Source organism: Desmodus rotundus, chromosome 4, assembly GCF_022682495.2.
Source record: "Desmodus rotundus isolate HL8 chromosome 4, HLdesRot8A.1, whole genome shotgun sequence".
NCBI classification, from domain to species: domain Eukaryota; kingdom Metazoa; phylum Chordata; class Mammalia; order Chiroptera; family Phyllostomidae; genus Desmodus; species Desmodus rotundus.
In genome coordinates, this window is record NC_071390.1 from 179467849 (window position 1) to 179482939 (window position 15091).

General features: G+C 61.5%; 1 protein-coding gene across 2 annotated transcripts in view; it reads left to right on the forward strand.

Moving 5' to 3' along the window:
• The first annotated feature begins 13830 nt into the window (after nucleotides 1-13830).
• Nucleotides 13831-15091, forward strand: part of HTRA3 (HtrA serine peptidase 3) — a 29380-nt gene continuing 28119 nt past the window's right edge. For both annotated transcript variants that reach the window (XM_024573521.4, XM_045183056.2), the window contains exon 1: nucleotides 13831-14442. In XM_024573521.4, coding sequence (XP_024429289.3) covers nucleotides 14058-14442 — 385 coding nt within the window. In that variant the 5' untranslated portion in view covers nucleotides 13831-14057. The remainder of the gene's footprint in view (nucleotides 14443-15091) is intronic.

Here is a 15091-nt window from a genome sequence, read left to right on the forward strand (position 1 = left end):
CCCAGAAAACACAACAAACCGAGGAAAAAGAAACAGACTCGAAGGAGTGTCACAGAAACAAGTGGACGTTACTCACAGACGAAATGACTATTTACACAGAAAAGCCCAGGAAGGCTCGGGCTTGTAGGACGAGGCGCGGCCGAGCTCGCCGGGAAGGGCGAGAGAACGTCGACCTATCGGCGAGCGGCTGGGAAGGGCGGCAGCTCTAAAGCTCGCACAACTGAGCACATCACAAAAGATCTGAGATACCCCGAAACAAATCTAACCAAACACTTACCTGTGCTCACGGGCACACAAACTCAGTGGTAAGTAAAGATGTCAGTTCTCTTCAAGGTGACGTGCGGCCCCCTGGCAGTGCCAAAGACAACACCCCACAGGGTTTATGTGAGACTTCGCAAGCAGATCCTAGAATTACGTGGCAGAACGAGCGGTCGGAAGCAGCTGCTCTGGAGCCAAGCGTAATGGAATAAACACCCTGTACTACTCCGGCTTCCCAGGCAGTGGACTTCGCACACGACGTACCAGCATGCTGCTAGAAGCTCTCACTCCCTGACAGCTGCTTTGCCAGCGTGGGGCAACCGTTCCAGTTCCTGCTCGGACTAGAAACGGCCATGACCAGGACGTCGGGTGACACGGCTCGCCCAGCTGCAGGACGGTGGGGTTCCCGACCAGCGCCAGGGGCTGACATTACAGCCCCTCGACAGGACCAGCGAGGACCCAGCCTGCAGGCCCACAGCCCCTGCCCTGGGCTCTTTGTTCTGCTTTCCCTCCCCCTCCTTCGAAAAGCCCCTGCCTGCCCTGAGAGGGGAAGGCAGGCTTTGAGAAGCGGGTCCCTCGCCTTCTGGGTGGCCAGCACCTGAAGAAACCACTTTCCTTTACATCAGCACCTTCATCTCCAGGATTGGCTTTTCAAAGCGGTGGGCAGCCGGACCTGTGCTCAGTTGTAAGAGGAAGAATTGGGGCGGGGTCTCTGCCCTATCAGACACGATGGTTTAATATAAAGTCATTTCATAAATACTGGGTAGGGCTGGGACAGGGAACAATAGCTCTGCCTAGGAAATGACCGGCAGCCGCGGACTGAATTAGCTGAGGTGTGGACCCCTGATATGGCTCGAGGATCCTTTAGCTGCCTGTGTGGGGGTACTCGGTGGCCCCGTAGGAAATGGGGTCCCTGCCTCGCAACCTCCTCAAAGTGCCATTGCTCTCAGATGAAAAAGCACAGTATGGAAAGCGGAAACCATGTGAATTTCTAACACACAAAAAAGGGAGAGTATTTCATGAGCCGGGGTGGGGAGGGATGTCCCCGGTGACCAGACACCACAGAGGGGAGGACCGAGGGACCTGGTACATGAAGATTACAAAGCAGGGTGCGTGGGAGACGCTGGGGCGGAGCGAGACCAGGCGCAAGCTGGGAGAGGGGCCCCACACATGTATCCAGAGCAGCGGCAAGGCAACCTCGTGTGTGAAGAGCTGGGGAGCAGGCGGGGCGCCTGGGGCTGGGGGACTGGGCGCGGTCGCTGCCTCCCTGGGACACCTGGGCAGGTGTAACCCGGGAGGCCGGGAAAGGGCTTTGAGCCCGTGTGGAGGAAGATTTGGAGAGTTTCTGCACGGAACAGGATGTTCTCTTCTCTCGGAAATCCCTAAAGCTCCCCTTTCCTGGGCCCTTTTTTTTCTTTTTTTCTTTTTTTTTTGCCGTGAGTTACTGTCGAGTATAATTCCCACTGAAGATGGGCCGAGCAGTGAGCTGTTGGGTTTCCTGCCGCGGAGGACTTGGCCAGGCTGCGTGCTTGACAAATGCATGTCTTTGCATTCCTAGTCCGGGCCACCGCGCACGTGCCGGCTGGGCCACCAGGGCTGTGCGTGTCTGGGACACAGCGTGGCAAAGGCCCAGGGAGGGCACGTGGGCTGGGGTGGGCAGAGCCAGATCTCTCTTGTGGCTGCCAGCTGCCCCCAACCTGTGCCCAGGGTGGTGTGTTGTCCACGGGCGCACTGGGGTCGTCAGGCTGGAGTCGGAGCCTGGACATTGTCCAGCAGAGGCTGGTACCCATCACTGGTGCCTCCTCGTCACCTGAGTGTGTGTTGACACTTTGCTTATCTTGTTAATGGTTTATTTATGTGACGATGGCCCTCGGTCCTCGGCCTGCAGCTGGGGACAGAACTGCCTTTCGGAGCCAGAGAACCAGCAGCAAGTGCCACTTGCCTGAGGCCAGACCGAGAGTCCACCTGGAACTCCGGAGGCTGGGTGGCCCTGAGGGCAGCTGGAGGGTCCAACCGGGGTGGGAACGGCCCCTGCGTCCTCACTGTCTGTCCCCGTGGGACCCGGACCGGGGACTATCGCCTGTTTGAGACGCCCAGAGCGGCTTCTGTTTTCCTGGCAGGATGCTTTTCCACTTCTTATTTTGAAACAATCACTGGTTTAGAAGAAGTCGCAGAGATCATACAGGGAGGCCCAGCGTGCACTGCGCTCAGCTTCCCCCCCACGTGGCCCCTGGGACCTGCCATGGGCTCGGCGTGTGAGTGGCCCCGTGCCGTTTCATCCCATGTGCAGATTCTCGCCACCCCCCACTGCCGTCAAGGTGCAAACTGCTCCCCGGCGCCACCCTCCCGGTCACAGCCGCCTCTCGGCGCTCGCCCCGGGCACCCAGTCTGTTCTCACGTCGGCTCCGCTCGGCCCACAGTGGCCGCGTAAGAGGAATTGTGCGGCGTGTGCACTTTTCTAACCAACATGATGTCTTCGAAATCCCGCAGGTGGCTGCCTGTGACAGCAGTCTCTTCCTTGGGGTGACGGTGTTGTCCGTGGTCTCTGTGCCACAGCTGGCCTGGCCGTCCCTTTAGGACGCCCGGCTCTGGGCTGGCAGAAAGTGGCCGCGAGCGTTTGCACAGGTCTCTCTGAGGACAGGGTCTCCGTTACTGTGGGATGGATGAGCAGGGGTGTCACACGCGTGTGGGGGTTTGTTCGGGGGCCGTGAGGTTGCCAGATCCTTCCTCACAGCAGCCGCACCCTTTCTCACTCCCGCCGGGTTTTGGCCAATGCACGTTACTGTCCTTGGTTGACAAAAAATCAGGTATGTTTTCATCCCTTGTGTGTATATTGCAATGGCTCCCAAAGTTTACGAGGTAAACGTGTATTTGTAATATACAGTTCATGATCAGAAAAAAATAAACTGCAAAAATAATTTGAGAAAATGAGAAAATCCTCATGGAGTCATGTTTTCAACACGATTCAACACAAAGATGCTGCGAGGTCTGTCAGTCCGATCTTACCTAGGAAAAACACACACACACCCACTCACACCCACACATACCCACTCACCCACTCTCTCACACCCACACACCCTCACACTCACACACATACCCACACACGCACACCCACTCACACCCACACATACCCACTCACACTCTCTCACACCCACACACCCTCACACACACTCTCTCACACCCTCACACACACCCTCACGCTCACACCCACCAACACACACACTATCTCACACCCTCACACCCTCACACTCTCACACTCTCACACACCCCTCACACACAGGCACACTCTCTCACACCCACTCACACTCACACACTCACACCGCCCCCCAAGACGCAGACCAGGACAGCCGCCCTGGCGTCAGCAGGGCTGGCGCGGACGGTGGGGACTGGGGTCAGCGTGCGTCTCCTGTGGCTGCTGAGACAAACTACTACGAATGCGGTGACTAAAGCAACAGAAATCCATTCTCTCAGCATCTTGGAGGCCAGAAGTCTGAGCTCAAGGTGTCTGTACAGCCACTCCCTCCGGAGGCCCTGGGGAGGGTCCTTCCCTTCTCTCCCAGCTCCTGGTGGCCCTGACATTGCTGGGCTGTGGCCGCATCGTTCCGGGCTCCGCCTCCACCTTCAGGAGGCCTCCTCCTCCCCCGCTGTGTGCCTCATACGGACACTTGTTGTTACATCAGGGGCCCCCTCGACAGTCCAGTGTAGCATCGTGTTGAGGCTCTGGAGTGAGGCCGTGCTCACAGGACTCTGGGGGTTAGGACGTGGACATGCCTTTTTCCGGGCCACCATTTAACCTACACGGGGGTGACCTTTCACCCAATTCTTCCACATGCTCTTTGCTACTTTCTAAATCATCTACAGTGATATTTTATTATTAGACACAATCAATAATGATAATCATGCTATTGATTAACACGTTTTATAAAAATGTTATTTTTCCCAAATTGAGACATAAACAGGGGGAGATCGTTGACAAGGAGGGGACAGCCGGACCCTCCTGGGTGTGTGGAAGTCCCCGTCCCCACCCCTAACCCTGAGCAGGGCTGCACGCTGCCTACCTGAGTGAGTGACCACGTCAGCACGTCAGGGCGACGTCGTCACACAGGCACTCTCCAGGTGAGCTGGGGGCCCTGTGGCTCCGGCAGGATGGGGACGGGGCAGGTGACATGGGACCTTGGGGAGCAGCAGGCAGAGCCGTGGCTCTTGCCCCTTGAGCTCTGTCCAGGGCGTGCTGGGCGGGCTGCCTGCTGCTACTCATGGCCCCAAGGGATGAGCTCCGCACTGTCACCCCCTCTTCACAGGCAAGGAAATGGAACCCCGCCCAGCTGGGTCTGTCCCCCAGGACTCGCAGCTGGGGGTGGCAGAGCCGTGACCAGGACAGGGCTCAGGGCTCAGGGCTCAGCTTCAGTGCAGACTTTGGCTGAATGTAGACTGGGAATCACGAATCACGTTCCCTTGGCTGTCCCAGGTGAATGCAGTGCTCCCGGACCCCATCTCCTTGAGGGCAGGGCTTGTGTCTAATTCGTTCCTGTGTCACCAGTGTCCTCCTTGGGGCTGGGGCCTGATGAGGCCAGCGGGAGCGTGCCCGTGGAGCAGGGTGGGGTGGCTGTGGGGCTGAGCCCCAGCCCGGGCCCCTAGGTGCTGCTCGCTGGGTCTGCGACCTGGGCCCACTTCGTGCCATCCTGGCCTCCAATTCCCCTTCTGCACCAAGAGGGGGCGCTCTGTCCGTCACCGCCACACTCTGCTCCTCTGACGATAAACAGAAAAGCCAGTTGTCTCCCCTGGGACCCGGCCTTCGGGGAGCAGAAGTCAGCACCGAGCCCCCAGGTTCCCAGGCCCCTGCCTGGCCCCCGCCAGAGACTACAAGACCTCCCCTCATCCCCGTCTACTCCTCTTCCTTCCAGAAAGAATCCCAGGACCACAGGTCTGGGAAGAGCTTTCATCCTGGCCTGGGAATGGCCTTGGGGACCAGGACATCCGCTGGATGAGGCGGTGACTGGGGTTGGATGCAGACACACAACCCCCCACGGGCTGCAGAGCAACTGCCCATGTGTGCAGGCCCTGCCACACACGCAATGCACACATGCACACACACAACACACACGTGTGGGCAGGCCTCACAACACACAATGCACACATGTCTGAGGCCCGGTCACTCTCCCGCCCCCGCTCCGGGGTCCCACAGAGCACAGGGTGCTCCTGGATGGGGCAGGGTGGGGTACCCTGAAACTGCCCTTGGTTTTGTTCACGTGACCACATGACTTTCCTCCCAGCCACCGAACCACACTGCTTGTACCCGAGTGACCGTCCCCTGGCCCTAACCATGGTGAGCAGGCCACGTGCTGGGGATGGGCCCCAGGGGCCTGGCCGTGTTCCTGGAAACCTTGGCCCATGACGCCATCCTTCTAGTGGATTCCATGGAAGACGCCTCCCCATGGCGTGGCTGTGCACGCTGCTCACGGAACACGACCCTGGGCTCCTGGCAAGGCCAAGATGCTCCTGGTGCCTGAGGCGTGACCCACCTAGGACACCCTGCGGGCCCGGGAGGCGGACGTGGGTCGGAAACACGTGGGTATCCGGCCATTGACATCAGCACGGACACGCTTGAGGGCCTTACGCTGAGTGAAATGGGTCCAAGAAAGAGAGTGCGGGCCGGCGTCTCTTATGTGGGGGACCTGAAAAGGCCAAACCTGTGGGAACAGACAGTGACGTGCTGGTGAGCAAGGGCCGGGGCGGGGGGCAGGTGTTGGTCCACAGGCACAAACGCCCAGGTACAAGATGAGTACGTTCTGGGGACATGACGGGGATGTGACACGCCACATGTCGGTCACAAGAATGACGCTCTGCTATGTAAGTAAAAGCTCTTAAGGAGCAAATCTTAAACGTTGTCGCCCCAAAAAGACTCGGTAATGATGTGACGAGACAGAGGTGTCAGCTATGGCGGCAACTGTATCACAAGACAGGCACGTGTCAGATCGACGCCGCATACACCGTGGGGTCACACAAGGCCGCAGGTCAGCTGCACCGCAGCGACGCTGGGGAAAAAGGACAAAACAAAGTGTGAGCTGCGCCAGCCCTGCATCTGGGACGCAGACATCGTCCCGGGAGAGGGGCTGACTGAGCTGTGGAGGAGCTTCAGCAAAATGCAGGTTTGGTTTGTGACAAGGGGGCTGGTTTCAGTCCGGGCGGTGGTGGCCCAGGGAAATGCAGGTGACACCTGCCACATGGGCGCTGAGGGAAAGCCCAGGGCCAGTGTGAGTCCAGGGGCCATGCCTGGCCCAGGGCCTGGGGAGGAGGCGGGGCTCCACCAAGCACTGAAAGATGAGAGCCTTCGATGGAGGGCGGGGAAGAGGGAGGGCACCGGGAGAGCAGGCCTGAGGGAGGAGGGGGCAGAAACACTGCTGCCGCTGCTGCTGCCGGGAGCCTGCAAGGTGGGGAAGTAGAGGGCTGGGGGTGGGGGAACCCCAGGAAATGATGGGGACAGGCCTGGGCTGCACCCTGGCAGGCAGAGGAGCCCCTTCCGCAGGCTTCCGTGGGCAGAAGGGGAGCGGGAAGGGGCATGCCTCGGGGGTGAGGTCACCAGGGCCGCTGGGGCCAGAGCCGGAGGGGAAGTGCTGTGTCAGCACCAAGCCACCTCAGAGGCTGGGGTGACACTGAGGCCTCTCTGGAGCAGGGCACCACGGCGGCCGCTTGGCCCAAGCTTCCTGCCCGTTGTGCCAGAAAATTACAGCGCGGGGTCCTGGCCACGCGCTGGGTGGGAGCGCGCCTCAGGCTCTTTCGTCCCCCGCCCCCCCACCGCCCCTGTGTCATGCTGGGCAGCGGTTCTGTCCCACACCTCTCCCTGCCACACTGAAGGCCAGAGGGGCAGCAGATCTGCAGCTCCACGTGCTGAGCTGACTGGGCCCTGAAAGGGTGGGGCTGGCCACTGTGCAGTGGAGGGTGGGGCCAGAGCTGAGTGGGGGTCAGTGGCCCCAGCCAGGCTATGTCCCCAGCGGTATGCAGCAGTGGGCTTGTCCCTGTTGTGGCTCTTTTTCCCGTCAGGCCAGCCGGTCCCCTGGCGGCGGCCGAGACAAGTGCACAAGAGGGCAGCAGCCTGGTGGGCCCATTCTCCGGAGGAGGAGACAGGACCAGGGTGGCGGGAGGCTCTGCTGACACCATCACACGGTGGACATGGCGGACCCTGAGTGATCAGGGTGTGGAGCTGGCTACACACATCCCAGAGCACCAGGTGTCGGCCACACCCAGGCCTCCTGCACGGACACCCAGCACCAACCAGACGCTTCCCTGACAGGTGCCACCCAGAGTGGCCTGTGGCCTCCCCAGTCCTGGGTGTTTAGTGTGGCCAGGCTCTGGGCTCCGCGGCACAGGCAGCACCCGGGGAGGGGCTTCCTGGGTGGAGGGAGATGCTCAGGCTCTGGAGCGAGAGAGAACCGGATGCGAATCCCAGCTACATGGTCCTGGGTGAGTCCCTTCCCTTCTTAGTCTCAGATCCCCACCTGTAAAATGGGGGCCTTGTGCTGTGCGCCCAGCACACAGTCGGTGCTCTATAAATGGTAGGTTATGGACCCCACCACTCGGAGCTGGCTTCTACTGGTGAATCTATGTCTACTCCCAGGGTCTGGCTGGGCATGGCCCCTGTACGCCCGTCTAAGCTGTAGGTAACCGCAGGAAACCCGAGTCACACTGACTTCAACATCTTAGGGGATTTGCTGGCTCCATCGACTCAGTTCTGAGATGTCAGCTTCAGGAACAGCATGATCCAGGTGCAGATCCAGCCTGCAGGGCCTTATAAATTCTCTCCTTCTCTTCTTATAGTTCCTCTCCTAGGGTCCACAGAGGGCTGCCATTCACAGCTTTCCTGGCTCCCACACCCAGGGAAAGAGTCTTTCTGGGCAGGATGGGGAGACACTGCTCCAGCAAAGGTCTTGTATGGAATTGGCTCTCATGGGTTAAAGAATGCACCACTAAACCAATCACTGAGGAAGGGGGGCGGGATAGGCTGATGGGCTCAGCCAATCAGTATTTACCCCAGGCTGGCTCTGGGTTCAGTGCCACTGAGCTTCATGATCAAGGACAGGAAACCAGGCCCCTGTTGATGGGGAGAATGGGGAGCAGTTCCCGCAAGGCCCTGGGCCCTGCCTCCAGAGCTGGACACTGCCACGGGGTGGGTTCTGGGGGTCTGCCCAGGGGTCTGCCCTGGGTCCAGGCTGAGAGGGCAGACGTGGGTGAGAGCTGCGGACAGGCAGCGATGTTTGAAGAAGAGAGTGGGCAGGCTTCTCTGGGGTGTGGGGGGGGCGTGAAGGAGGGGCTCCCACCCCCACGGGGCACAAGCATCTGGAAGACGCTCGGTGGGGCCTGCGGGCTCCTGTGGGGCCCCTTGGCTGAAACGGCTCACTTTGTGACTGACCGTGTGACGCCAGCCTTTGATATTCCCACCCCATGCCACCCCCCCCAACCGGGCCGGCTGTGTGACCTTGGGCAAGTCACGTCACCTCTCTGAGCCTCGGTGTCCTTCCCTGTGGTGTGGGCTGGCTGGAGCCCCTCCGCAGGAACGCAGCAGGGATGACACCGCTCCCGGGCTCAGAGAGCGCCCTGCAGACCCCTGTCCATGATACCAGGTGGCCAGAGCGCCTGCGCTGGGGCAGCCACCCCCCAGCTCTGGAGAGGACAAGGGGGGCCCTCAAGGAGCACAGATGGCAGCTCCTCGGGTAGGAGCCAGGCCGAGCAGCACCCAGGACAGCGGGCAGTCAGCAGGGGTGGGGCAGGCCGCACGGCCAGACAGGGTGGACGGGACCAGTCCTCCCTGAGTGGAGAGGCCATTCTGGTCCAGGAGAAGGCTCACACCCGTCTCGGGTCAGGGATGGGGCGGGGTGGGGTGATTTCTAAGAAGGGCTTGGGCTGAAGTCACTCACAGCTAAGGGTTGTCGTCTATGAGAAAGAGAGAAGACCAGCCCCCGCTCTGCCAGCCGGGCGGCCCCGAAGGCGTCCCTTCCATCCGCCAGGGCCCCTCATGCCGCTGCCCATGCTCCCTGTCCTGTCCACTCTCTGCGTCCGGGCCTCCACGCCTGCATTGCCTCGTGGTTTCCACGAGGGTCTGGTTTCGTCAGCGGGTGCAGCGTCTCTCCAGGGGCTTGGGGTTGGCAGGACTCGTTCCCTTTTGGCTGCAGGACTGAGGTTCTGTTTTCTTGCAGGCGGTCGGCTGGGTTCCCCCAGCTCCTACCAGTGTCCCCCAGGTCCTTGCCCCGTGTCCCCTCCATGGGCCCCTCACACTTCCAAGTTCTCTACAATTTGAGCCTCTGACTCCAGGAAGAGCCCAGCCCTGTGCTGCGGCCTTGGGCACATCACCCCACCTCTCGGTGCCTGGGCAACCGCACCTGCAAAATGGGGGTCATAATAGCACCTGCTCCCGGGGTCCCCAGAGCGGGTGAGTGCTAGCCGCTGCTGTAACCGCCTCCCTGCTCTGCAGGCCAGGCGGGGTGAGTAGGGCAGTCCCTTGTCAGTTTGGGGTGCCAAGGGGAGGCTGCAGACAGAGCATGTCCCACGTCACCACCCCGCCCCACCCCAGTCAGAGCAGGGCCCACCCTCTGAGTCACCCACTCGTGTTAGAAGACTCGTCTTATCGCAGACAGGGGTGTGGCTGGGGATGGCCTTCCAGGTCCCCAAAGTGAGGTAAGCTCTGACCTCATCTGATGGGAAGCCCAGGCCTGGACAAGGGGCCAGTTAAAACGTGGAGCCTGCCCCCGCGTTTGGAGAGCGCGGCCCGAGAACCAGGTGCAGCCCCACTGTCCAGCTCCAGGCAGAGGAGGGGGTGCCCCTGGCGGGGGTCGGGGGGAGAAGGCCCTGGTCCACCCCCAGGTCCTGGCTGCACGGGCTCAGTTCCATTCCAAGCACCGTAACACAGGTGCCAGCCCTGGGTTAAAGGGACACCGCCTCTCGGCAATCATCTGGACGGGCATCAGGCATGGTCATGACGGCAGGGGCGGGGCCACTCCTGACAGCCAGACCCCCTACTTGCCGCTGCAGGACCCTGAGCCCAGCGGACAGCAGCCCCAGGCCCAAGAATTCAGGGCGTTCCCCTGCGGGCACTACCCACGAGCTCAAACAGGCAGAGTCTGCAGGGGACACCCCTGCCTCTGGACACCACTGGACACCACTGCGACGCTGGCTTGTGGGAAATGCCTGGGCCCACGGGGTCCTCCAGCACCAGGCCAGAGGGTAATGACGCGGTCCCCTTGGGCACGCCGTGTTGGAGAGTCCCTCGGCGAAGCATGAGGGTCCTCATGGACAGGGCTCTGATGCCCTCTGTCCCCACAGCCCTCGCCACTCCTCCAGAGCCCCCGGCCCTGCTGCGTGGTGTGGGTGGGCCCCAGCCCATCCCGTGCGGGAGGTTCATGGAGCTTTCCACCTGTGGTAACTAACGTGTGTTGGCGGAGGGATGGGGGGAACTGGCGTGGGGAAGGCATTCTCATGAGAGTGAGGGAGGCCACATCTCACCAAACTTAGCATCGCAAGCCCTTGCTCCTGAGTTAGTGTCTAGGTCATTCCACCTAGCTTGGGCACTACTGTCAAAGTAGGTGCTCCCTGCCTGCCTCCCCCAGGAATAGCTGAGTCTCCAGCTGACTCACTGAGCTTCCGGCAGGATCCCCATTCTGTCTTGTCCCCGGTCCCCACGGAGGACTCTCCCACCAGACTCCAGGTGGAGGGTGCTGTCAGCACATCCCACAGTCCTGTTCCTGAGGCTCCCTGAGGAGCCTTCCTCCCCTCCTGATAACACACATCAGCCTGCTCTGAAGCATTTGGCTTGTTTTCATCACATAGGCATCCTGTTTCCCTTTTCACCCTGGCTGCCAGGAGCCTCAGAGTAAGGTTTATGAACGCATACTCAAAGGTAGCATCATGTGACAAGGATGTGTATATTAACCTCACCTCTGGCTTCTCATTATGTTCCTACCACTCCATTCAGCCCCACTTGAGTTCTCGCCTCTCCTTTTCAGCTTGTTCTTGTTTGTGAGAGCCTTAACTATTTGGGGGTGACAAGGGGAGTGAATGCAAACAAGCAAGTGGTAAGTGTATGTGAGCGGAACAAGCCTCCCAGTGGTGGTTGAAGAAAGGACTGTTATAACTCTCGAGATAGGGCCAGGTGCTGTGCCAGGACCCGCTAGCAGCCCCCACATCCCCGCAGGCCCTGACTGGAGGAGCAGCCTCCACCCTCCAGAAACCATCACCTGGGCGCACGCTGGGCTCCTAGGATCGCTCACTCACGCGAGGCCCAGATCCCAGGTAGCAGGAGTAGAGTCCCCTGCGGAGTAGGGTTGGCAGAGCCAGAGGCAGGGAAGCAAGGGAGCAGCAGGGGGCGCTGCATCCCTTGGATCCCATGGCTGCCCTGGTTCTGGAACTCTATTTGAAGCCACACAGAGCACTCCAGGCCTTGGGCCAGTCAGCGCTCACTGTGCCTCTGTGAGCTGGCAGCCCAGGCCGGGAAAAACAAAGGGGACTCCAGGGGACTGCTCCAGGCTCCAAGTGGAGAAGGGAAGCTCCTGGGTGTCCCTTCACTCGGCCCCAGCTTCCCCTCTGTCCAAGGAACAAACATCCCCTTCACAGGGCGGTGGCGAAGATCAGGCCAGAGCCCGGCCTTGACGGGCAGGAAGACCCAGGCCTGAGTCCCAACCTGCCACCTGCGGCGCCTTCACCTTCCGTAGCCCCCTCCAGGGATCGCAGCCCCCACGCCCCGGGGGCCAGGGCCTGTGAGTGAGATGACGCACACAGAGCCCCCCGAACTGCGCAGGGCCCGCGAAGCGGCAGGCGTTGTCAATCCTGAAGGACACAGGGCCCGCGAGCTCCGGTCGGCAGAGAAGCCAGCCCTGGTGCCTCTCTGAGACTGTTTCCCCATCTACACAAGAAAGGCTCAGAAGAAGTGTCAACTCTGGACCCTGTCACTTAGGGTTATTCCAAGGAAAGGCCCGAGGCTCTCCCCATCTCCAAAGCAAAATGCACCTCCAGATTTCTGACACAGAAACCCATGTCCTATTGCCCCTCGTCCGGCGGAAGCCCCAGCCCGCTTTGTGCCCCACCCACCTGTGGCCAGCACACTCACAGCTACACCAGTCCTGCATCCGTGGGTGCTCACACCCCGGCCTCCAACACACCTGTCTGATCCCTCGGCAGGCACGCCCCGTCCTTCAAGGGCCCCACGGACCCTCCTCACTCCCCCAGACCCGACCCCCAGCTCTCTCCCCCTCCTCCGAGCCCAAGGTTCCTAACCTGTGTGCCCATGAACTTGGGCGAAAACAAACATCTTGATTCTCAGCAGCACCTCCCCCTGAAGCTGGTCCTTCAGTGGTGAACCAGCTTGGAGCCACAGTGCACCCGCGACCCCCGTCCCCCCGGGGAGTACCGGTATCCCGGTACCACACTGGTCACCAGGGCCGATGCCCTTCTGCTCCTGGCTGCTGGGAAGTCTCACCGCTGGGGGCTGCTAATAAGGTGTTCGGAGAAGCCCAGGGGCACATCTCAGGTTCATTTGTTGTTTTACTAAGTGCATTTCAATCGCATTGTTTCCTTTTGTAAGGCTGTGAGGTTTGCTTCCTGCATTTAAAAAACACCATTCTTCTCCCCAGACTTCACCCACGGCCCAGGGCTCCCTGCCGGCAGCCATGGGAGTCTCCTCCCTCTCAACCACTCCTTGGTGCCTGTTGTCATTCGCTTCTGCCTCTGGAGCCTTTGACTGGGTGGTGACCAGCTCCTGGTAGTGGCTTTCGAATCCTTGTCACCAGGCTCTGGGCCCCTCAGGGCAAGGTGCTGAGTCTAAAGTAGGCCTTCAGAGGCTGTGGACAAAATAAAGAGAATGGAATAGCTTCCGGTTTCTGTTGGCCGTGTGCCCAGCATGAAGTGCTTGCAAGCACTGCACCCCACCGTCTACTCCGTGGGGTCCCCCCACCTCTGCAGTCCAGTGAGATGGCAGAGAAGGGAAGAGAGGCACAGAACTGGGAGCCCTGACACACTGGTCCTGAGCCTGGGAGAGGGCACCCTCCGGGTTCTAAGGACACGGGAGTCAGGTAGGGGGCAGGCGCTTCCTGACGCTTTGTCCCTGAGGCTGTGGGTGGGGGCCTGAGGGACCTCCATCACTGCTGCTGTGGGTTGCTTAGGCCCCATGTGAGGAGGCCTGCGGGGAGTTGGGGGGCAAAGGTGGAGGTACAGGCTGGGGAGGAGGAGGAGCTGGAGGGTCTGGACATGTCCATTTCTATGGGGAGGGGGAGCAGCTCAGGCCGCCGGAACCCTAGACACGGACATGGCCGGCGCGCAGGGATTCCAGGGGAGCCCAAAACCTGCACCCTGGTGGTTCCCTCTGCCCGCAGCTCCCACGCCTCCAGGTCACCAGCCCGTCCATTAAGGGTTTCCCAGACCAGGCAGGCCTAGTTCTGCTGCTGCCTTCCGCTGCTGCTGCTGCTGCTGCCACCGAGTGGGTCCAGGCCCGGAAGGCCGGGCGGGGGCGGTTTGGGCCGGGGCGGGGCTGGCGGAGGGGGCGGGCCCGCCTGAGTTTTGCCTTTAAGCGCGGTCAGGCCCACTGCCCACAGACTGTCGGCCTGGAGGGAGCAGGCGCCTCTCCTGTCCTCGAGACCCTGTCGGTCATGTCCCTGCGGTCCCGGCATCCGCCCGCCTGAGCCCGCTGGCGCAAGCGGCGGTGCGCCCGTCCCCGGCCCCAACGCAGGCGCCCGGCCCCTGGCCCCGACGCGGCCTCCGTGTCCTCGCCGGCCCCAGGCGTGTCCTCCACGTCCCCGTCCGCCGCCGGCCCGTCCGCTATGCTGGCGCGGGCGCTGCTGCTGGCCGCGCTGGCCGAGCTGGCGCTGCCCCGGGAGCCCCCGGCGGCGCCGTGCCCTGCGCGCTGTGATGTGTCGCGGTGCCCGAGCCCCCGCTGCCCGGGCGGCTACGTGCCGGATCTCTGCAACTGCTGCCTGGTGTGCGCCGCCAGCGAGGGCGAACCTTGCGGCGGCCCCCTGGATTCGCCCTGCGGGGAGAGCCTGGAGTGCGCGCGGGGCGTGTGTCGCTGCCGCTGGACACACGCAGTGTGCGGCACAGACGGGCACACCTATGCCAATGTGTGTGCACTGCAGGCCGCCAGCCGGCGGTCGCTGCAGGTCTCCGGGTCGCCGGTGCGCCAGCTGCAGAAGGGGGCCTGCCCGTTGGGTAAGTGCTCTGGCTGGGGTAGACCACAGGTAGGGGCAGGGGAGGGGACTTGGAGCCTTCTCCTGGGGAAACTGAGGCTCAGAGCTAGGGTAGAGCCTCAAGGTCTAGCCAGATGGGGAAACTGAGGCCCAGAGGGGTTAAACGGCTGTCTCCAAGGTCACCGAAGTCCTCAAAAGTGAGCCCTGGTGGCTGCTCTGCAGACTGCCCCGCGGGCCCTGCCTTGGTTCGTGCCTCCCCGCCTCCCCGTGGCCGGCTTATCCCTGCTCTGCCAAGGTGCTCGGCGAAGAGCAATCTTTCCGGCCTTAACCTCCCGGCTGGGTGCCCTCTCCAGGAGAACTCGGTGCTTGCTTTCTCTTTAGCTGCACTGAAAAGGCATGTCTCCCGTGGGCCATCCGGGAATGGTGAGCGGAGCGAGCATGCGGGCTCTGCACTGCGTGGGACTCCGTGGGCAGAGGCTTGGGGAGCTCGCAGCCCCTGCAGACCCCGAGTGGCCTCCCCTGACCTGGATTTGGCCCTGGTTGGCTTCTTGCCACACAGGTTGACCCTGTGCATGGAAGAAAATGCTGGGAAATCCTGCTGTCCCCGTATTTGTTTAGGCTGCCCCTTAGGAAGGCAGGCTCCAGCGCGGGGTCAACAGGTATTTGCGGAT